The sequence below is a fragment of the Caloenas nicobarica genome, chromosome 2, assembly GCF_036013445.1.
Source record: "Caloenas nicobarica isolate bCalNic1 chromosome 2, bCalNic1.hap1, whole genome shotgun sequence".
Classification (NCBI taxonomy): Eukaryota; Metazoa; Chordata; class Aves; order Columbiformes; family Columbidae; genus Caloenas; species Caloenas nicobarica.
The window spans coordinates 138,970,276-138,995,182 of NC_088246.1; the positions used below are offsets into that span (position 1 = coordinate 138,970,276).

The window sequence follows — 24,907 nt, forward strand, 5'->3', positions numbered from 1 at the left end:
AGCATCGCCTGAACGAACAGGACTTTTATAGGATTCTCCCTCTGGCTATGTGCTGGTGACTGCAGCAAGGGCTCTTCATCTGAGCAAGATGCCACAGCCTCGCATTACAGACAATACAGAGCTGATCAGTCAAGTCCAGTTAGGGCTGATTCATCTCTTCCTGAAGTACACAGCAGTGTAATTAGGCAGGAGTCAGGTGAAATGCATCCTAAATTTCCCTCACTCTGATAACCAAATCTCCATTGATTATGGTGGGAATCTAGACAGCTCCTGCAGCTGTAGACATCTGTGCAGTAGGTGGTTAATGCCAAGTGAAATGAACTTTACCCACACAGGCAATAGCTGATCATCTCAGTTTGCAACAGAAAGGATTATTTATAATCTGATTCCAAAGTGGTACAGAAACATATAGTATCACAGTATGTTAGTATTTCATTGTTTAGCCATTAGCTCAGAGAGTATGCTCTCACTTCTCCTACTTACATGCTTTTTATTCCCATCAAGTTCCCATTTCACACTCCCCTCAGTGGTGGATGAGTAGACCTTATGAAATGAAAAGGTCTACATGGAAACACTGTCCACGGAGTTTCAGAGGTAGCTGCTGTATGTGCAGTCACAGTACCTCTCAGTGCTTCCGATATCTTCTGATATATGCAGAATTCAACATAAATCCGTATCTCCTGATTATTTTCTCACTCTTTAGGATTTTTTAGAAATTAATACTGTATAAGCATATTTTGAAGTTGAATTTTGTTTTGACTTTGAAGAAAAACATGCCTATAATACATTATTGCTAAGATTTGAAGAATGATTAGATTCTATCTGTCCTGGAATATACTATAGCCATCTTGAAGTAAGTTGCCAAAGAAAACTTTGATATTTTTATGACTTCTTTGCTGAACCTTGTGACAACCCATTAATTAAAAAAATGTCTATCAGATCAACATAACTTCTTTCTACAAGTTCGATGCTACCCTGTGTAAAAATAACTGACTCCAGGCCAATAAAAAGCATTGAAAGGGTGATTGACAAATGAGAATATGATTATTTTGGCTCATTCTCTCAAAAATAGCAGTCTCTGGTTACAGTTCAGATGTAAGATACTAGGCTGCTAAAGAGGGACTCAACTAGCTTTCTCAGTGCTCAGCAGCACTAGAACATTTTTTGCTTTGATTCTTCCTATGTAGACTTCACATTGTGTTTTCATGCTTTCTGTTTTCTTCTGGGAGAAAATAATTTTGTGGATCTTGCAGCAGTGATTTAATGAGATACCTCAGGTCTGCAGCTGAGGTGCATTCCTTGATCTCAGATGTTGTCAAGGGTTCAGCCTTATCAGGATGGGCCAATTCTTGATCCTCCCTGAATTTCATGTTTGTACTACTTCTGTTAGCCCATTCACATCCAGCAACCTTCTTTATAAATTTATATTGGATTTGTAAATGTTACAATTACTTTCTGTCTGATTAATCAGAACTCAATGTTTGTTGCTTGTAAAGGTATTCTTTGCAAATATATACAAAACAATTTGTATAAGATCCAATTTTAAAGTATAAATGGAGACTGAACATGGTTTCAGGGAACGAACTACCAGTTTACCTAGCAGCTGTGCCACTGAAGAGACTGCAAAACCTTCTGCAGTAGTTTAGAACTTTGAAGATGAGGGAGGAAAAGGTTTCTCTGTAGAGTCACGTAACACTCTGTCCTCTGTGAAGTATAAATTAGTATGGTATGACTTACATTTTAGAATTCATAAAATAACAGCTCTGAAATCTACTCGAGCAAAACTCCTGTGGTTAGTCTGAAAGTATTCTACTGTCTCTGGCTTTACTGAGCTAAGTGAAAGCCTCGGAAAGGATAATTTTAACACTGATTGTGACATTGTAATGTGATCTGTTCCTCTGCAAACATAAACAAGAACCACTGTAATTGTTGAAACAGGCACCTGTGAAGATCAGTACATTCGGAGGACTGAAAATACTTTCCATTCTTCTTTAACATTTTTTATACAAAGATTAGGTGGCAGTCTTTGCTTAAGGCTCCCTCAAGGAAAGAAATATGTGCTGACATTAGGTTGCTGTGAGAAATCAAGTAATTTGTACTTGTGCCCTTTTAATTGTGAAATCTGGATATCTCTCTGTGGTATAAATCATTGCAGTATGGAAATATGAATGATCATTCTTGTTTAGAAAATAATGAAGGAAAAAAATTGAAATGTAAAAATCTTTTGGGTTTTCAATATTTTAAGTTCATTTTCAAAGTGACTTTTTTTTCTGGTTTTTTTTTTCCTTTTTAATTTGTATTTAAATTGCATCCAAAGTTTTATTAATCAAATATTGAAAGATGGGGAAGTAATTTGAAATCTCACCATTCCCATGTGAAGAAATTAATTCCCCAATAATTTTTTTGTTATAGAGTTGGTTTAGTCAGTCGTACTCTGATAAATGTCACTTTTAATTAACCTCTTCACAAATTATAATTCCCACGTATACAATTAGTGTTAGAAGAGCTCCCTGTATGTGACCTTTAGGGTACCTTGTTGTGTAAAATGAAAGGAAGATTTTAAAGGTGTGCAGTGAAGAAGGTGACAAAAACTTGCAATGTGAAAAATAAGATATAGGTTTTGCAAAACAACCGAGTTCATTCTGAATTATGCTGTTAGTATAACTACATGTGCTATTTAAAGTAAGTCTGAAAGGAACCTCTGTGAGCATTGAGATGAGTAGTACTATGTCATACGAGTTCTCCCATGGGTAGACATTATTTTAATCACTAACACAGTCTTCAATATCCAGGTCAAAGTACCAAATGTTCACTTCTGAGAAACTATCTTAATTTTAAAAATCTTTGAGTCATAGAAGATAAATTGTTACAAAAATTAAAATTAACCATCTCTTTCTGTTTCTCTCCTTAAAGAGTATATGGGTTAGTACCTACGTGTTTACAATATGCTTTGCTGCTAACGTGGGACTGTTGTATGGCGTTGTCTGCACTATAGTAATTGTGATTTTCCGCTTTCCCAGGTGAGAAATAAGCTATTGAAATTTTCTAGTAGCACATCTTTATGTGTTCTTTCTGGCACATTTTTTTACTGTCAGTGTTGTCATACAGTACACTAAATTTCACAATGAAACTTCAGTTTTCTAGTTGCAGAAATTTACAAGATAAGACAATGCAGAAGTCACACCTGTGCATTTACTGTAGGCTAAGGATCTCTAAACCATTTCATACTTTGGCAGTATTTTGTAATTTCTGTTAGTATTGCACATCTCTATGGTTCATTAAGTGAAGGTAGCATAAGATCAACAGAAAAATCAATAATAACTTCTTTGACAGAGTATTACACATGGTACATGTTATGTATCAGAGTGTATTAAAACCAGCAGCAGCTGCAGCTCAATTTATGCAAACAGGAGAGAACAGCCGACTTTTGCAAGCCTCATTTAGCTAACACCAGTACCTGCAAACACTCCCTGCACACTGATGCATCTATTAAATGTTGTATTCTGGGAATATTTCCACTGCCTAGCTTTAGGCACAGAGCTCAGATGACAGCTAGTTTCATAGTCTTCTTGTTCTGCAGTTAAAGGCATTTCTGCAAGTGAAGTGTTGAAGCAGAAGGTTGTACACTGAGCTGCCTTCTCAAGGAAACTTTCTCTTTCCAATGACCACGTAGAGAGCACAGGAATTCTGGATTTTCCAATTAAGTTCCCCACTTTGATAGCTGGAGTGCAACATTCTGCTTCAGCATGCAGAGATACAGCAAATTTGATAAATAAAACACCCTTAGTTTCCATGACCCATAGCTATTCAGTATATTTTTTTCCCTTTTCCCTACACTATGATTTTGTAGGTAAAAAATACCTAATTAAATCTCTGTACTTTTGAAGTTGTAGATTCTATATCTACTACCTTCACTTGAGAATAGCTCTCTGGCCAGCTATAAAACAGTAATGAAACTTAAAATTAATAATTTATTTACCAGAAATTTCCATTATACGTATTCGAATAAAAAATAATTATATCAATTTTTCAAAGTGATATACTATAATTTTAATACATGCTTTTTACTCTCTTAACTGGATCTTTATCACAAAAAATAAGCCTTATTTGCATAAAAATGTGTATGGATTTAAACTTCTACACTGCAGTTTTGGGGTGTGTCTCTTCCTGTTTCTGTTCAAGACTACTGATGATGTGCCTTACAGATTTTCTCTGTGTATTGATTACAGAGCAAAGACACTGAATTTGAAAAATGTGAAAGAAGAGGAATATAAATACAAACCAGAAGATAATTGTGTAAGTAAATTATCTTTCGTGTGTGTGTGTGTGTTCCACTAATTCAGATTTGTTTATTTTCTCTAGTTGGTTACCAGATTGTAATCAGTGAGTCAAGAGAACATTTTTGTAAAATGACCGCTTGAAATCTAAAACCAGTATGACATAGTAAATTAAAAAAATAGTCTAGGCATCAGAAATTGGAATATGTTCCTGGTTCTGCTGCTGGTCTGCAAGGTTAGGCAAGTCCTGTTAGATTCGTCTATCTTAGCTTATTTGTTACTTTTAAGTTTGCTCTTTGTAAAATTTTCCTAATTCTTAAGTCTAAGGAAATCTCTTGGCAGCAAGGGCAGGGGCCATCTGAGCAGACAAGAGCTGTCTCTACATTCTTATCAGATTTCCTCATTTCCTGAAAGTCCTTTGATAACTCTCATCCTCCCCAATCTCTTTTCTCTCCTCATTTCTGTCACCAGCCCCTTGTGACTAGACTGTCCCAGAGGACACCGAGTGTCGCTGGGGAAGGAGGGACAGCAGCATGAAGTTGTCACAGACTACTTCACACATCTCACTACCCTGTACTCAAACAAGGGTACCCTCACATGAAAAATCGATGGAAGAACCTCTGAAAGACTGTGGTTTTAAATTTTGGCTTCTTACAAAGTTAAAGCTACCAATCAGAGATATAAAATTCTTTTGGTTATTTTCACTGCAGTTATCATCAAGGTTGTTTGTGGTCAGGCCTGTGGTAAGAAGATAGGGGTGGTGGCCCAGAGAGGTGAACTCCTTTCTCTGGGATGAAATGGTAGGTCAGCAGTCAAGAAAGAAGTAGAACCATGTGTCCTTTCAGCACAGAGTCCCATCACTAGTACATCCTGCCTTCTTCCACTGTGGCAGTTTCCACCATGTCTTCTTTCCTAACGCTTGTGAAAGGTCTTAGGCACCAGTCAGCAACATGGTCAGCAGGTATTACCTCAGCACTGAGAAGCTGTCCTCTAAAGCATTTGTTTTTTCTGGCAAATGTTTTCCATTAGAGCTATCTTGGGCTCAAAATCTGAGCTTAGCTCAGGGGGGTTTACTGTTTTGGCATGCTGAACAATGCTGGAATGTGAAAGGTACATGAGAATAGGGAGGACTCTGAAGTGTAAATTAAAAACACTGTTGTTGAGGCTGGCCCAGCTGTCAATTATTATATCAGTTTTCATTCTTAATAAAAATGTTGGTGTAACTTTGTCAGAGATGGATAACCAAAATTTGATTTGCCTACTATTTTTCGTATCAATTCATAAGACATTTTGTACAAATCCCTATGAGTTTTTAATTATTTTTTTTAAGTTAACTGCTCCCCTGCTTTTTTCCTTAATCATTAATGCCAGTAACCAAGTAATAACAAACTAGGGTCTGCAGACAGTGGGGAAAACAACATTTTGTTAAGAAAGCAAATTGCTCAAGAGCTTATTACACAAAACAAAGAAGGAAAATATTTTAAAGATTTAGAAAAATGGCCTTAATCGAATTTAGAATCACCGGGTTGCAGCAGGCATTTACGGTAATTTTTAATGTATGAATGTTAGGCTGATCCAAATTCCCCTGGTAAATAACAGCTTAGACATAAACAACAGGACTTTTAAACATAAAAATATGCAAGCTTAATCATCTACCCTGCCATTAAGGTCTGTGGATTTATAGGGGTTATTTCATCAACAAGAGAAAAAACATTCTAATGTGGAAAAAATCAACAGGGTATTTAGAACCTTATGTGAAACACATTGCATCACAGGCATTCCCTGAACTGAACTCTTACTCAGGCATAGACATGACTGTGCAGAGAGCACAGGGCAATTGATGGTATCTGTCTAAGTGACAGCAGGAATAGGCTACCTGAGATAATTTTCTTTCTTTCTGAGCAAGGTCATGCATGATAAACAGGAAGTCCATTTTTCTCAGAACGGTTCTCATTAAGAAAGCAGCTAGTACAAACCAGAGCCAGGAATAACTAAGCCAAATTTGGCACAATTGTCCTTGCCCATCCTGGACAAAAGACTATACCTAAGTCTGCCATCTGCTTGATTCCACCTTAGGATTTGAACCTTTTGAGTTTTCTACCTCATATTTTTGGAAGCTTGTTAGCTTCTTGATCTTGCAGGCTTTGATTTTTGCACATCAGTCTTCCTTTTTCTTAGTTTTCATCTTCCACTTTGCCAGTTTTGGTATGGCACCACATTCCCCACTTGTCTCCACACCAAGCTGTGTATAGCACCTTTTTTGATGGGAATCTGTTTGCTGTTGGAGTACTCCTCCATTCAAGCATATATTGCCCTCTGTTTTGCCCTTGTTTTAGAGCTTCGTTTCATATGATCTTAGCCATTTTAATTGCCAGTTAAGCTTTGTCACTTGACTGACCGAGGTATGTTGGTGATGTGATATGTACCACAATCACATTCATAAGTAAATTGCGCAAAGTCCCTATATGTAATCTGGGGTTCATTGCCTCAATTTTGGGTGTTTGAAATGTTTCCCTAGTCAGTATAATGGTCGCTGTGGTGGTGTCGTGAGAGATTGTCTGGTTCCCAGAAGTCTGAACAGCAGTCTACAATACGGAGGTAGTTTGTATATTTTGTGGTGAAGATTTCAATTCCTGTTTTACTAGAAGTCTGTTGGTAAAATTGTGTATCTTCAATTCAATCCTACACTTTTTCGAACTACTTAAAAAATGATCTGTGTGTCAGCTCCACTTGTGTTCGAGTGTGACCTTGTTACATCTCTGAGTTTTGTTAGTAAGAATAGAGGCTTTTTGAACCTTTATTGTGAATTCTTGGGTTTTGCTTCCTGTTACCAATTGCCATAAGCAATTCATTTCTGAGAGCTGATACTCACATAAATCAGGTATTTTGTTTCAGTAGTAAATGGAAATTTTCTGTATCCAGACCCCTTTTTGCACTTAGTGATAGGATATTTTATTGCATATAGCACTCTTGTGGACTGAAGTCCTTTTGGAGAACTTCTTGGAACCAGATCTATTGATCTGCCTTCATGATTTGCTGCTGACCTGCTGAGGTGTTTTCAGCAGCAGTGTTTGCACATCAAAATCAGCAGAATGGTGTCTCTCATCCTGTTCTCATTCTTCCGAAGTGGACAAAGGTTTTTATGAGTTGTGTGTGAAGACTGACCAAGGCAGTTATCTGTTAAGTCATTCTCACAATCCAAAGCTGCTTTTAGGTTGATTTAGTCAAATTTTCAGTATTTTAAAAGAAATTAGATTCGTTTTTAGTCTCTGAACCCAAGATAATATTTTCAGCATTATTTTTATTTCATTCCACAGGAATCATTAAACCAGGTAAAGATAGTTTCAGTCAACAGCCCATTAGTCTTTCTGAATGCCAGGAAATTTCATGCTGACCTGATAAAGATAATCCAAAAGGATGGCACAAGCAGCCAGGCATATGAAGATGCAAACAAGGTAGGATGTGCTATACACTTCAGTAAACACGGTGACAGTGTTGAAGATCACGACTGCTTTCCTTGCATTTCTTAGGGAATGTAATCAGATACTGAAATAGTTATAAAAAAGTAATATTACAAATGGTTAATTTAGAATAGAATAAAGTTAATCCTTATCTTAACCAGATTCAGTAAGGATTATTTTCTTATTATTGCTTGAAAAGAATATCTACTATTTCTGTATACGATCCTGTAAGAGAAATTAAAGCATTGATCCAAAACTCTCCAAAATTTCTGGCAGAACTTACATAACCTCAGCTAATATAAGATTGCAATTATATACAGAAAACAATTAGCTACAAATCTACTTGAATAAAGCGCAATTTTTTTTGCTGGAGGTGAGTCCATGAGAGATAGACATTTTATTTCTGTTTCTAACTACAAATAATTCCAGGATAGTTAGGAAGAAGGTACAAACTTGCTAAAGTTTTTCTCAAAGGTAGTGTTTATTTTTGATTTTCTTCACTGATTTTCTTGGGAAAATAAACAGTCTACAAATTATGTATAACTCAGTTTTGCAGAATATCTTAATAAGTATTGTATTTTTCAAGTTTATCTGCACATAACTACTGCAAATTCCTACAAACGACCCTAAAAGGGAATAAAAACCCATTTATTTTTCTGTCATTGCAGTTAAGATATTCTAATGCCATACAGTGCTTACTGTAAGAAATTTCATCTAGTTTGGAAAAATGGGCTGAGCAAATCACAGTCATTTCTTAGATGGATTGGTAAGACAGTGTTCAGCAATGTGTATCTACCACCCTTCTGTCTTATGCCAAAGAGTTGCACTACCCATACTTATTTTGATGGGTGGCTTCTCCTCATTGTTCAGAAATTCAACTCAGAAATTGTGCTACTTTTTTCCTTGGTTCTGCTAGGCTGACTGATATTAGTATGATAACAACCCCCAAAACAGAAACATATTACTTAGGATTTGCATGGAATTAATTTATGAGTTAATTTAATAAGTGCAACAAGTTGATAAGTTAATTTAATAAATTAATTCATAAGTTACTTAGGAGGGAGATTTTATCCTATGTCTCTTCTGTAAGGTACTTGGCAGTGCAGCTGTCTGAAATATTGTACATAAATTTTTTTGTGGAATAAATGTATTTCTGTAGCACATAATACGAGTGAAAAAAATCACACTTTGGATTTTGCTTCTGTGCTGTATTTCAGGGTTTAACTCATATATCTACTGAGATCTTAGCATTCATATTGAAATAGTTATAAAAATATTTCTCCAGGTAAAAGTAATTATTCAACGAATTTACATATAAAAAATGTTCTCACTAAAATATTAGCATAGCAGGTGAGATTGCAGCAAGTAGAAAATTGATCTTGTAGAATCACTGGCTAGAATTGATCTTTTCAAGAGCATCTTCCCCATCTTTTGACCACTTCTTAACCAACCCCTGCTTCCCCAAAAGCATCATGATCATAGTATGCTTCCTAGTGGATCCAAACATGTTGGTTGAGTCATTTAAGAAGAAAAGCAAAATATCAGTTTGGTATAACTTTAGAGGAATACAGAGAGACATAGTAAGTATTATATATCCAATAGGCTGTTGCATACAGCATGATTTTGGAGAGAAGGAGTTAACTTTGATACTGGGAAGCAGAATTCTTGTGTATTGCATTGATTTTCTCTGGTTACTATGCATTGGACTGGTTTTCCTTGGTATGTTAATGGTTTGTTGCTTTTATTTCAGTGTGAGCAGAACACGTTGCTCTGTTCACTTTCCAATGGAAGCTGTCATGGTGAGTTTATTATCTATAAGTGATATCAAAACCAAGATGGATATGTGTTCAAAATGGCTCTTAAATTTTCTATTTATTTCTAGGTTAACCCAAAGTGCCTGGAGATTAATATTTGTAGTCAGACCAAACATTCAATTAAGCATGAGTGCTAAACAATGTTAAAATCTGTCAACCTTTGCCTTACAGGTCCTATTTTTCTTCTGTTCGTGGCTGACTGTTTAAGATTTCAAAAGCGGGGATCCGATGAAAATACGGATTCTGCAGGAGTCCCTGCTTATTTGACAGGCATTGCTGTGTTTGTATGGAGACAGGGATGCAGTGGGGGCAACCACTTCCCATGTTATTGCCCGGATAGGTTTTCAGGCAAAGATCTAAAAGGCTGTTTTGCTATGCTCTGGTCTTGTTGTTTTTGCATTCACAGTGGGACTTAAATATTAGTATGCAAAAGTAAAAAAGGATAAAATTAGGGCCATGTTAAATCTTTGTGATCTTTAAAGCCACTTACGAGAAAATCTCAGAAAACCTCAACTGAATCACCACTAACACTCTGACCTCCAATATTGTTCTGTATATCAATAGAGGACAGAATAAAGGAAAAAAAACTAAGGGTTTGCTTTCAAGTAAGGATTAAGCTGGATAATTCCACTCTTCCCACATTTTATAACACTTAAATCAAACCAGAGCACATGCATTCCCATGGGAGAGCTACAGCAATCTTTTGCAGAAGATACTTTATACAGATGACTTCATTGTGGATGGAATTAAAATATTGTGTTTATTTAAAACACTTAGAAGCATTAAGGCCACAGCAAAGAATCTGATTTGGGGGCTGTTGTCTGAATGTTTACATTTATTAACTAGACTCATGACATTTTATGATACCACAGCATTCAGTTTACTTGGGAGTGGTAGAGTGCTTTGCTGTAAGACAGCAACACAGTTATAATGGCTACTGAAGATTGTACAGAGTTATATTGTAAAATACTCAAAGAGTGCAAAGCACTTCATATGTTGGAAGGTCTTGGCAGTACATATTTCAGTCTTCTTCTGGATGAACTGGTTTCTCATGTTACTGAAGTGACAGAGAGCACAAGACTTCTTTTCTGATTGCTTAAATCCTGCCTTGAGAACTTCAATGCTCTGTTGTTCCTTTTACCAACCATTCTATAATGACTCTTCATGGGAGCTTTAAAATAAAAAACAGAGAGAAAAAAAACCCAAACAAAACTATAAAAAGGAAAACAAAATTTGCGGCTTAAATTTTTAGGAAGGAGAAGAACAGGAAGACATAATCCTCAACCCTTATGGCAGTTTTCCTGGAAGGTGTGGTGATGTACATCTTTGTCAAAATCTCTCTCTTCTCTCTCTCAGGGATCCCAGTTTGCTATTGGTCTGTATCAGCACCAAATTAAACAGCTGCTGTTAGTGTTGACACTGATTCAGAGAGGGCACAGGTCTGTACCTAACCCCCAGTTCAGAAGCCAGGCAGCATCTACTGCAGCGCAGGATGCCAGCCGTGGGGAAGGTAACATGAGTCAGTAACAGGGAGAAAGACTAAGTTCTTTTGTTTCAGAGACAGAGGAGGTGCATAGATTACAGTGAGCAGCCTATCACATCTCATAAATCCTTCCTGGGTTTCCACCACTGTAACGTCAGGCAGGAGGTTTCCTTTGATATTTTGTATTTTTGTTTGAAATTTATCTGTTAATGTACTTTGGACAGTACAAAGACAGTAAATCTCTGGAGGTGCAAGTCCAAAAGGCTCTGGCTTTCAGACTACTGTCAGAAATTAATTAGCACCAATGCAAATCTACACCACGGAGATATTTTTAAGTCCTCTCAAGAGTTTAAAATCTTTTCTTCTACTCTGTCAAAACCATTTAGCTTAACCCATCTTTACATTCAGAATTCTTTTCCTTTGTCTTTTGTTTTTGAGTTTTGTGCATTATGGCAACTGACATTTGTTCACAGAGCAATGTAAGTAAGATGTGCATTATTTTCTAGTTTTCCCTTTGTCAAAGCCAGGAATCACTATCTCTGTGCTAGCTCAGGATGCGTTTAATACAAAGTGTGCTTAGTTTAAGTATAAGATGACCCGAGGTTGAAGAATGAATCTAAGACCTGTGTAAATCTTACCAAAATCTCTTTTTTTTCCCCCAGCATCAATACATGATAGCATATGAAAAATTAACCAAACAAAAAACAACATAGTAAACCCTTAGGAAAATGGAACACTGCACTTTACATAATTTGTTCCTTATGGGATGATATTAGTTAACCCATAGAAAGGTATTTATGTGCTACAAAGGGGAGTGTCTTATCAGAATTTAAAAGAGAGATATATTCTCTTTGTAACCCATGTAAAATCTTCCACACAAGTAAAGAATTATCCTGACTTATTTAGAAGTTCAAATCTGAAGAAGCAATTCTTTAATTCTTGAGAGATGATTCCTGTCTAAAACATCTTACTAATAATGTGTTCTGCCTGTCATCACTTCACCCCATTGCTCTGAAGGTCCTTCATTTGTGCTTCTATAATATGCCATTTGCTTAACTGATGTCCCAGTACACAATAGTAAAATATTTATTGTGATAGTTTGAACTTATTTTGTTGAACTATCATAATTCTTATATGAATTTCTTGACCATTCTCATTTTTAATTAAAGTTTTTCATTTACCAAATGTGCAGGTGAGTCATTGCAGTCATGTCACAGCGAGCGACATGTTTTGATATTAGACTGCAGCGGACTGAATTTGTTTGACTACACTGGAGTCTCGATGCTGCTTCAGGTATTCATGACATCACACAAATCCTGTACATAGAAATATAATTGCACATATGATTTATTGGGACCCGCTACTCGTAACCTCACCTTTATAAGTAGATAAACATGTCACTTGTGGAAAAGATGAACACAGTTTTGATATTAAACTGCATTTTGTTTATATATAAAATTATATAAAAAATAATTCTAAAGCCGAATGACATTCAGTGCAAATGTAAGTATCTGTATGTAATGGCGACGAGTTTCTGAACTTTTTTTTATTAAGTTGGTTTAGGTCATATTGGGCCCTGTCATGGCAGTTGTGTCAGTTGCAGTGGAGCTATGTGTGGATTTACTACTTTAAAATTTCAGCTTTTAGTTCTGCGATTTTATCTGTATGTCCTGCTTTCCACTAAGCCAGAGGTCTTAATGATCTCCCTGTTTTCTCCTGTGGGTTACATGTCTGGCAGGCTGGGTTCCTCAGGCATTGCAGGAGCTCCAGGAAGCTCCCAGGAGACCAAAACCAGTAACCACATAATAAGCAGTTCTGTATGGTGGATGAAAAGTTATATTCAAAAGCTATTTCTTATGTTTGATTTGGTCTGGCATTTAATAGTTGTGTAGTGGGTACAGATTTAAGTGAGTATCCAAGGTTCGGTTCATATAAGTTTTCTGAGTAAGACAGAAGACCAAATTTGAACTTGGGTCTCAGCCCAGGCCTTTTCTTATCCTAACCATTTTCTCCATTTACTACAATGATTAAGCAGTGAAGCGTTGCCTTAAAAATGTTAAATTAAAACTATCTGCAGGTGGGGATATAGTAAAAAATAAAACCAGAAAAATTAAATAAGGGGAGTAGGAGTTATTCTTTATTACGTCTCACCTCAAAATGTAGAGAATTTAATAAAATGAGTAGATAAAGCATTAATTTTAAAAAAAAGGTGAAATTGATGTTCTAAAGTTTTTAAAGATCTCAGAACTGCAAATTATATCAAAGAAGTGTTAGACAAATTTGAGAGAGAGAAGTCCATCATGGGCTGTGAAATGTGCAGGTTGGGAGCGCAGCCTCTGACTGAATGACTAGTCCATACATGGGTTACCCCAAGAAGGAACGCACTCAATGTGTCTGCTTCATTACACTCCCTCCCAAAATACCCTCACCGCTGTTTGAGTTAGAGGGGTTTTCAGTTGAGTCAGCCTTCTGGTTTATTTTTTAAAATAGGATGTTCTGATGTGGTTATTAATGAATCTCTTCTTGTGGAATTGTTCCACTTTATGTGGGTTATTTAAACATTTTTTGAAGCAAGGACTGCTTTGGATCCTCATCTGCCAGAAAAGGCCCTACTCTGGTTCTCAGAGCCATTTTCACTTTTTTCTTTTCTTTTTTTTTTTTTTTTTTACTTTTTAGCTAATTCAATAATTAGTCTCTGTGAAGCTGAACATTTTCAAAGAAAGAATGAAGAACAGGTTACTGCAGCATGTAGCATGATGGTTATGGTGCTTTTCTGATAGACTGCTAGAAGTCTCAGTTTCCTAGGTCTAATTCCTGGTTTTGTGGACTGGTAGGCAAGCATGTGGAGAGGAGACAGTGAAACTTGCTAAAAAAGGAGAACTGGAAAAAAAACTCCTAAAAAATACAGTAAAAAAATCCAAAATTGTTAATAAAATTCACATTTAATTCTCAGCAAAGCTGTAGACTACTTGAGGGAAGGAAATTAGTGTGGTTTTGTGGTGTTTGCATTATAGAAGGGCTCGCTCTGGTGGCTGCTGGCAGCATAGCCTCAATAGCAGCATCCCTGCTCCATGCCTGCTTTGAATATGTTCTTTTAATGTATTTTATTCTCTGTTGGTATTTTAAGCATTTTTTTTAGATTTCATGTTTTCACACATATAGGTTTACATGGACTGTAAAAACAGACACATCGATGTGTTGCTAGCACACTGCAAAGGCAAGTATCAGACTACAGCAAAATTTTTAACATGATGGTGTATATACCCTCACTACCTTATCAGTGCTCATGTGTTTGTTTCATTACAGCTTCCTTGATAAAAGCAATGCAGTACGGTGGAAATCTTGAGTCTGAAAATCCTGTCTTCTTTGAATCTATTTCTTCAGCAGTTGACGCCATTCAAATTCACAAGATGAGACTTACAGAAGGGGTGGGTGAAGTCTGGAGGATTTCTTGGATGCTCATAGCAATTTGTTAAAGTCTGAGGAAATCTTATTTACTCAGTGAACCTTTTGTACAGAAATCTTTTATCTGCCGATTCTCTGCAACTAGTTCTCAGCCTCTGGACTGCAGTCATCAAGTTTTTCCTGCTAGCGTTCTCTTCCTGTCACCGTCTCTCCTGTAGCAAAACTTCTTTGTCTTCTATGCTAGATCCAGAGGTGCTGTGCTATGGTACATTAATCTGGGTGCATTCTCCATGGGAAAGCATAATGTCATCTAGAAACACCTAACATAACTTCTTGGTGAGGCAAATTAACTCACACCCTGGTCTGCTTTACAGAGCACACACCCCCCAATCTTCAGCCTGGGTTGCTTAAAGCTACTTCACACAGCACTGCTCTGTTCTGACCTAAATGCTTCTGGATCCTTAGCAGGCTTGTTTCGCGCTAATAAACTTGCCTCTCCCCTGCACTGAGATGTCCGTGTTGGCTCACTGGGTGGGCAGAGGGGAGAGGAATTGCATGAGGTAGAAGAGAGAGCTAGGGGGAGAAGGAATAAAAAAGGGTTGGCTCAGAAATTGAGGTTTGAGACTTCAATATGCATCTGCTTGAACATGTGTTTATTTGCTCAGTAATGATTCTTGTATTCCTTGTTAAGAGGCTGTAAACCTGAGCTTTCCTCATAAACCCTGTGAGCCTTTTCCAGTGTAATCCCAGCGTAGTTGAGCTTCCATTACAAGTAGCATGCTTTCCCATGGTTTTAGTTATGATTCCAAAGATGGCCTGAAGCTTGGCTCAGAGCCTTCTCCAAGAGACATTAAACTCATCATGGCCTGTGGTTTGATTTTTTTTTTCACTTTATATTTTACTAATTAAATTAGAGTTGCCTATGGACAAAATCACTTGCCATTGATTTATCCAGATAAGGTGGGTTGGCACTGTTGGTCTAGTGGATTGACCAGAAAAATATGTTCTCTTCAGAGCTTTACAATATTTTGATATTGTTGCAAAAAATATTTTACTGAAATGGTAACTGCAGGGCAAAAATAATGGGGATGACTATTGTATATATTTTGTCTGGGTCTGATTAGATGAATTTGAATGATTGTTCTGATATAAAATATCTGCATTCTTTATAGAAATTAATTAATCTTCCTAACATTCTCGTAAAATAGTTGTGTACTAGCATTCGCATTCTATGGAAATGGGACATGGAAAGACCAGGACAAATGTCCAAAGTCACAAGGATGAGTTAGAGCTCAGAAGCCCACTTTCCTAGGAATTAATCCCATGTTTCCACCAGAGCTGCTAGACAAATCAAAACTCTGAATAGTGGCTTAGCAGATTAGTCTGAAAGGCTTATACACAGCCCTAAATTTTAAATGTAATTATGAACAGTGTCTATATGCTACTGGTGGGACTTCTGAGTATTCCAAGTATGTGATTTGGTGTTTTTTATGTGTTCATTGCATTTAACATCTGAAAGTAAGAGAAGATGGACAGGAGTAAAAAGGCAGTGTGACAGCAATAGCAGCACCACACTGTAACCAACACAGACTATGTTCTCTCACTATGCCTTTTTGAAATGCTAGATCAGCAGGAATGTTGAGTGTTTATACGAAGGAAAAATTATGGGATAGGATAGGATGGGATAGAATGGGATGGGATGGAAAAGAATAGGAGAAAGGAGCTGGAGACTTATGGAAAGTGATTTGTTCCAATTTACATTTCCGCTTCCCCCTCAGCAAGTGATAGTCACTCACTGACAGAAAGGTAAAGGCAAGAGGGTGTCATGGTTCCTTTTCATCTCTACTGCTGTTCGGAAAGGCAAAGGTGCTCTTACCTAAATCCTGCAAGGATAATGCATTGTAATTCTAATTTTATGTTAATAAGTTGATAAGAGACTAATCTGTTGCTTTATGAAGTTCATTCTCATAATAAATAACTTTTTGATTTATTAGTCTTTATAATGGGGGCATTTTCAAGCTAGCATTGCTTTGTCTGCTGATTTTACATTATATTCTAGGAAAACATTATAATACATTTTTTTCTGCTTCTCACAATTTAGAATTACAGCAAGTTCAATGACCAGAGTGAAGTGTGATGTCAACCCATTGAATATGGCTAGTCTGGTCTGCCCATATGCAGAAAGAGAGCTCCACCACAGTTTCTCCTTAGTGTTCTCCAGGGAATCTCACAGATCATCTTTTGTATGCCATATATATATACTACATTCTGTAATGACAAATCTGCCATTCATTAAAAAAATTTCAGCTGCCATTACTCAGAGAATGTTCATATGATTGTTCTGTACTGGTTTTATATAATATTTTTGTACACATTTAGACACAAATTATTAGAAAGCAGACATGAGGTACTGTGTTTACCAGTAAGTTATACTCTTTTAGATATCTTCTATTGTAACGTTAGTTGTAATATGCATCTGTAGTTTTGTGCATGGAATAATGAGACTTTATGAATTATGAATTCTTAAAACCAGTTTGTTATAACTGATACTGTATATGCAGGAAGACATATAGCAGTGCATATTCTGTTTCTAATGGCTTTATTTCCTTTCTTCTGCTCAAAACAACCATTTGCAATAACAGCATCATATCACAGCTAACATATTCTTCCAATTCTTGTAGATGGTTCTGTATGCTTTTTAAGGTCTGCCAAGGTCAGTGGGGGCAGTTTATATTCAGACAAGGCAGATGTATGTTGACCAAGTGTACTGGATTTTCTCTGCTCTAGTAATTGCCATGAGTTATTATTTTGGTTTGTTACATTTTCAAAGCCACAGGTATTCTTTATCTCATATCAAAGAGGAAAAACTGAGAGTAATTTTCCAAAACTTGTTCTTGTTTCCAGCATAGAGTAGTCAGCATTTCCAGGTTGAGCTGTGATTTTTTCGGTGCTGGAATTTTCAGCTTGTGTCAGCTGAGAGATGACAGTGGGGAGACACTTAAGGTGCGTGCCACAATTCATCCCTTATTCTGGTGTGTAGTACTGTGTGCAAGCACACAAATGGGATGGAGGAATTAATGGGTTGAGTATTTGGCTTGTAGTTATGGATTGCCTTCAATCATATTAGATTATGCTGTCATATCAGTATCATGTTATTTGGCAACATGTATGCCTTTTTTCCTCTTGTCTTTGTTGCCATACATGAACACTGGTAGTAAAATGTGAGTTGAGTAAAAAACAATCAAAAAACCAGAAAGACAAGGAAGTAATTCACCAACTCAAAAAAAAATATGGAACCTAAAAGGTAAATGAATATAGCATAGCCATAATGGCCATTGTAGCACTACAGAGAAAAGTATTAAAACAAGGGTGCTTTGTGCAGCCCTAGTGTATAGATAAAATCTAATGCTAAGCATCCTCTTTCCAGCATTGGTTACATACATATGTTTGTCTGGACTCTTCTTACTCTCTGTGCCCAAAGCAGCTGCCTATAATAGACAAGGTGCCTCATGGAGTGGTTTTCATGTCTCTGCATACTTATGTTAACACATCGATAGGTTTTTCTTCTGGTCTTGGTGATTCTGCACTACTAGAAGACAATAGGAGAGAGCCGTGGGGTTTTTTACCCTTTCAGTTTTCAGTGACTCCTGAAGTTATTCCCCACTTTGGCCCACGAATGACGAGAAGTGTTCTGTACATGTTTTTCTGAGACTGTTTTCATAAATACTATGTAAAGGGTTGATTAGTAACCATGAGAAGCTTATTATACACAGGAGAAATAAGTTCTGTACATTGTCCCAAGTGCATTCATTTTGGATGCTGTAATTGAATGCAAATGACTCACTACATCCTCGGACTCAATAACAGGCTATAACATTTGACTAATAATTTCCTCAAACAGTTTTAGTAATTTGTGAACAGTTTAGAAACTATTTACATTGTACTTTAAATGTAGAAGTATCAATTTTATGTCACAGCCGAATGGAGATCTCAACTGTAAACTTAATAAATGGATAAATCTTATCTTTTCTAAGTTCAGTATTTATTCTTTGCTGGATAAATTCTTTTTCTGAAAATTTACAGGTTAAGTTCATTAATGAAATTGTCAAAAATAGGGTCTTTAGAAAGATAGCATCTAATGGGAGACATTCGGTTTTATTGTGAATGATCTTGTAAATGAAACAACTCAGATGGTTTTAAAGTTGTTTGTACTGTTAGCCCTTGTGAAATCCTCTGCATCTCTGCACCAAATTAACCATTTGTAGTGCTAGTCAAAATGGTTTCCAATTTCCACTGCTTTAGATAGGAATAAATTTTCCACAGCTACATGGCTGGTTTGAGATGGACATTTATCTCCTGTTAGCTCAAAGACCTTCAGTGTCATTTTTAAAAGTGCTTCATCAGTGTAAGATTTCAAATTCAAAATGCCTTAATGTTGTGATTGCTGCTTGATTGCTGCTCTTGGGACAGAATCAGGGATGAAATACATTTCTTCCCTTAAATATTTAATAATAACTCTAAATTTCCTAACCTTCTGACACTGGGCTTTGGGATACTTGTAATACTCCTGTAATGTATTTTACCTTATAAAATTCACCTAAATTTCTTCCTATTTCTGAGAATATACTCCCATTCCAGCAAGTGGTACCACTTAGGATAGTTTTTCGCCAGCAGAACAGAGTGTTCAAAGGACCCACGAGGACAGCTGCCCTTTCAACCGCTTCTAAAACACCTGTACTGAGTTTGAGCTCTGTCAGGCCAGAACTGCTTTACAGAACCATAGTGAGTGGGAGAGGGAGAGGGAAGGTTGTTTCTTACTATTGGCCTAGAAGGGCAAAATACTCCACTGCCAGTGTAGTTTCTGTTTCTGCACCACCACCACCCCGAGCTATCAAATGTTTACTAAAACTAGCGATTGCACGTTTCCTGTCTTCGAGTGACCAGGATGACATGCCACCAGATTTCATCCACCACTTCTGGACCACCAGGATATCACTGGTTGCTCTGCTGGTGGCTGTGAATTGCTTAGCATCTTGCCTGAGTTGGTCTCTGCAAATCTCTGGTGGTGGTGGGTTTGCTTCTCTTGCAGAGACAACTGTTCGCTTATTTGGTTAAGATTGAATGAAATACCCTAAACCTTCTAGAGTAAGTTTTGAAGTTTACTATTAATTTCAACCCTTTACTCAGTGATTCTTTGTATAGACTGTCCACTGGCTTCCCTCTGGCTCTCAGGAAGAATTCCTATGTAAATATATACATTCCAATTAGCTTCACCAGAATGAATAGAATAGAATAGAATAGAATAGAATAGAATAAACTTAGTTCAGTTGAAAGGGACCTACAATGATAATCTTGTTCAACCACAACTATTACAAAATAATAGACTATTATAGAATAGAATAAACAATATTTATTCTTCTGATTCAGAAGGACAAAGTGAGCCAAACGTCCTGTAGCAAAGAGACTGCACAAAATCTGTGTCACTTTACAAGGGCACAGGCTCTGGCCTCACTATCTAACAGAGGTGAATTACAGCCAGTAAGAAAAAGTGTTTTAGTTACGGTGCCCTCCTGGGGCAGACATTCATCTCAGTACCTTCCAGCCTTATTTACCTGAGCATCCCTAGGGAGTTTTCAGCATAATGCAAAGTTTTATTAACTATGCCTGCATAGGTCAGCTTGTGTAGTGTTAGCAACGAGGACAGAGTCCTGCGAAGTGCTGAGGTCTCTCCGTTCCTATTGATGTTTAAAGGTGTGAGAGAAAGACTGCACTCTCCTGCAGAGGCTCGAGGAAGTGTCTCGTTTACTAACAGTTTTCAGCTAATGAAACCAATGAGTTTACTACTCTGAGTAGTAAACAATTCTGCAAATCCAGCCACTCACTTTGATTCCTATATGTACACTTAGATGCTCAGACTTTACATTCCTAAATTCAAAGTGTATAAATCATCTACCATATGAAAACCAGTGCTTCAATTATGTACACTTTAGTGTATTCTGCACTTCATAGGAAAACAAAACAAGATTGTTTTCAAGAGATGGCCCACTATTTTCAGAGATGTTGTATTTGCCTGATGTGTTTAGGAATTTTTAGCTATTTCTAGGAATTAATTCTAAATGTCAGATAGTACATTATGTGAATGAAGAGTTTTCTGCAAAATTTAAGATGTTCTAATCACAGTATGTTGATCATATGCTTCCTAGAGAATTTGTGTTTCACACATTCCAAAACAAAGTGAGCAATAAGAAAAAAAATAGAGTGCAAACTGATGTTAAGAAACGAATACAGTGACAATTATAAATTAGGCATGAAATATGTAAGAAGGAAAAGACTGTTAACATTATATTTATGCAAATTAAATGTTTCTAATTCTCATCGTATGTCTTTCATTTTAAAGGTTATTTGCCATGATTCTATGATTCAAGTGTCACAAGGTCTGACTTTAGCTGCTTTGACATAATTTATTTGACAGCTCTGTGTGTCATAAATATATAATGTAACAAGGAAAGGTATCTTCACTGTTGAATGAACACATTAATGCGTCAATACTGCGTATGAATACTGTTTGACATTTACTAGTTACAAAAATAAAGTATACAGTATGCCTTGAAAATATGGCACTCCTATTTTTGGAAAATTCTTTCTTTGTCTACAGAAAGTAGTGTCTCATAAATAAATGAAGGAGTGCAGTTTCAGAGTGGCTGCTAAATGGTGCTTTCATCATTAAGATGGATTTTTAGTAAATATCACATAATCTGTATGTTTCCATATGTTTTACAATGCATTTAATAATTTTTTTTCTTGTTTCAATTCTGTGTATTAACATATGCAACAATAAATTTATATGGAAATAAATTGGAATATGAGACAATTTACATGTAGAAGGAGGAAAATGCCCTCATTATTTCAATACTTAGCAGCTTTTTTTTTTTTCACATTCTGTGCTAATCAGTCTGTAATGAGATATGTTGCCTTCTCCAACCTCAAAATGTATTAAATCTTAATAATGAAAAAGGAGAAATTACATTACATTCAGAAGTTTGACTTCCCCACAGTTTTTATGGGAGTGTGGCATCTAACAGATGTTTTTACCTTCGTAAGAGTTATAGAAATCCTGGGCAAATTTTTCCAATATTACCCCTATGGACTCACACTCATATGAATATATCTTTTTAAATCTTCATTTGCATCTACAGGTGCTGCACCTCATACTCAATTTGTGCATATTGCTGGTTTGCTTGTGTAAAGTCTGCGGCTTACCCCAATAGAGAGAAAATAATGGGTAAAGCTTCCCATCCCCCCAGTAATTGTGATGGCATTAATGGAAAATAGATTGACATATCTTTAAAAATTTGGCCTTGAAAGCAGTAGCTTAACTTTTCAAGCCTGATAGTTTATGAAAGCATTTGCCTCTCCCAAAATTAGTGCAATCCCGACACATTTTATTTTAGAGTGTTTTGCAAAAGTATAAACAACTTGCAGTGTCATAAACACCTAGTCCTTAGTTCTCCTGAATAGATGCAGGAAGGTGCAGATGATATTTGCCAAGTCAGTCTTAAGAACAAAGTGATTGGCAGATAATATCCATCCTGCATGCTCTCTATGACAAAGGGAGGACTGAAGTGTCTTGTTAGTCCCGTAGTTTTGAGGAGGACTGTCTATTTCTATACATCACACATCCGACACTGAGCATCACACTTGCCTTTGGATCCAGCTCATCTGTGCTGTCAGTGGTATTAGAGTATTTTGCTGGTGATGTCAATAGCTGATTTTCCATTCTGCCTCTGTGGACTTTCTGTGTTTACATCTCTATTAGTAAAGTCCTTCTAAAATGTATTTTAAAATAATATCATGACATTTTCTGTCTCAGAGAGTTTAGTAGTCACAGAATTGGTGTTGTCAGTTGATACTCTGTGTGGTTAGCTTATACCCCAATATAAACGAATAATTTCAAACACTCTTTACTTAAAGTTCCGTCTTCTCTTTGCTCCCTCTGTGATTGTTTAAATCTCTGGAACTTCAATCCTTTCTGTTTTAGCTTGGTTCCTATAGCCAAATTCTTTATTCAGAGTACCTCCATAAAGGCAGACATGTTTTGAAAGAATGAGAGCAATCCTAACTGATAAGAAAAAAACTGCACTGTTTTGGTCTTGGAGTGTTTCCAGATTTGAAGCAGGTTTTAGAATACTACATTTGCAATCTGCAATTTGTGATCATCTTCATTTTATTTTCAGTAGTAAAATTGTGGTAAAACCTGCCAGTCACAGCTCAGGTTCAGTGCTGGCCTGGCTCCACTGTTGCCCCCGTTTCTCATGTATCCAGTATGCCTCTTCAGCTCCCATCCCTGTGAAACAGAGATGGTGACCTGTAGGGGACCTGTGATGCTCTGCAGACCAGGCAATTGCTTGCTTTGCTCTTTCGTGTCTCTCCTATCAAGAGACAGTCTGCTCCACAGACTGCATAACACAGGTGCTGGTGGGTGCAGTAAGTAACTGAACTACATGTGAAATGTTGCAGGTGCGAAGCTGGAAACCAGGGCTGAGATGCTGGTGGGCTGTGAGGCTGTGGTGCACAGGACTGGGAGCAAAAGGCACTGGAGTGGGCAGTGGAGTGTGGGAAGAGAGTGCATGAGGGGAAGAAATCTCAAGGGAATGAGACTGTGCAATATTGTGCATGGGTGAAAAAGCCGAAGAGCACAGGGTGCAGCCAGGATCTGAGGCTGCCTAGGGGTGCTGGATGGAGGAGAGGTAGACCACAAAAACTTGAAACAATTGCTGTCGTCGGGCCCTTGATCAGCGTGCAAGGTCATTTTCTTCAAAAGTGCAGTTTGCCTCACACAAGGATATTTTCCCCACACTGCCATTGATTCTGCTAATACGGTTTCAACAGCATTTCAATTACTTCATAGCAATAAAAAGAGGTGTGTTTTTTTTTTCCTAGAGTAAGACTTTTTCAGACAAAATGAAGCATTTATAGATGTTCCATCCATATAAGCATGAATTACATGTATAAGCAAGCTCACATCTGCCTCTTTTCAACCTCACAGACTATACCTTTTCAGAGAGACAGGTGGTCCATCAGGAGGAACAGGTGTATCCTGAGCATTACCACCTTCATGTTATGGACAGTCATTGCAAATAGTAGGCTCAAAGCACTTCAGTCATTTCTCCATCGATGTCATCACTAAGATACATCAACAGGAACCAGCAGGGGTAGTGGCAGCTCTGTTCATTACATGCACCCAAGAAAATTTAGGATAGGCCTGGAAGTGTGTTAACCAAAAGAGAGAAAGGAAAAGAGGAAATACTTTCAGTCGAAAGATTCATTCAAATCTAGGATAATAGTTTTAGAATAGCCAGTCAGTTAGGACTAGTCAACAGTCAGCTACAAATGATGTTTCTTGGGGACATGGCAGCCAGTCCTTGAAATGTGCTGCCACGTGGCCCACACAGGGTAGCACTGAACCAGGTGGTGCAGTAGAGAGATGTCTTTATTACTCTCCCTGCACCCCCACAGCTATGCTGCAGTACCCCCAGAGATGTACAGGCACTACACAGGGGACTCGTGTGACCCACTTAGCACAGGGCAACCAAGTGTTCATGTAGCCAGAGGCATTATTGCACCGTTTATTGGGAGACTTCTGTGTGGGTTTGGACAGCTGCTGAATCTGCCTTCTGTGTGGTCTTCAGCTTAGAAAGGCAACATCCTGCCTGCTTGGGCTGTGTGAACCAAGGTGTGGTCTGAGACCTTAAGTGGACCAGTGCCAGATCAACGAAATCTACTGTGGCCAGGTCTGAGCTTCGCAGTAGAAGAGATACGGCCATATTGAAGTGAGTCCAGCAAAAGACATGAAGCTTGAGATAGGAGGAGGGACTGATAAAGCTGAGGCGGTTCAGTCTGGAGAACACAAGGCACAGGATGATCTTATCTGTGTGTTTAAACACCTGATGTGGGGAGTAAAGGAGACAGAATCAGATCCTTCTCAGTGGTGCCCAGGAACAGGACAAGAAACAATAGGAACAAACTGAAGTACAGGAAATTCCACTCAAGCTTAGTTTTACTGTGAGGCTGGTCAAACACTGGAGCAGGTTGCTCAGATTGGCTGTGGAATCTTTGGAGATATTCAAAACCCAGCAGAACATGGCCCTGAACAACCTGCTTAGCAAGCTTGGAATAGAGACCTCCAGAGGTACCTTCCAATCCCAGCAACTCTCTGACTGTGTGCTTGGGGGACCACAACAAATCTCGCCAATTAAAGTGCACCTTTCTGCTACATGCGCTGGCCTTTCTGATATGCGTGCTGGCTTTTCTACTCCTTGTGCTGGCTGCCACCCTGCCTCTCACGAGCTCTCGTACATGGACCTGCATGGCAACACTCTACCTCTCCAGACAGGCAGCAAAGACTGATGCATCTGATACCACTGATCTTAAACACTGGCTATTAGCCAGGATGGAAAGAAGCACACA

At 37.6% G+C, this 24,907-nt stretch overlaps 1 protein-coding gene across 1 annotated transcript in view; it reads left to right on the forward strand.

Annotated features, from left to right (window-relative positions):
* Positions 1-19,555, forward strand: part of SLC26A7 (solute carrier family 26 member 7) — a 67,740-nt gene extending 48,185 nt beyond the window's left edge. Inside the window, exons 11-18 of the mRNA XM_065627951.1 lie at positions 2,914-3,020; positions 4,206-4,296; positions 7,595-7,732; positions 9,489-9,537; positions 12,228-12,328; positions 14,198-14,252; positions 14,342-14,463; positions 19,079-19,555. Coding sequence (XP_065484023.1) covers positions 2,914-3,020; positions 4,206-4,296; positions 7,595-7,732; positions 9,489-9,537; positions 12,228-12,328; positions 14,198-14,252; positions 14,342-14,463; positions 19,079-19,555 — 1,140 coding nt within the window. The remainder of the gene's footprint in view (positions 1-2,913; positions 3,021-4,205; positions 4,297-7,594; positions 7,733-9,488; positions 9,538-12,227; positions 12,329-14,197; positions 14,253-14,341; positions 14,464-19,078) is intronic.
* Positions 19,556-24,907: the final 5,352 nt, after the last annotated feature.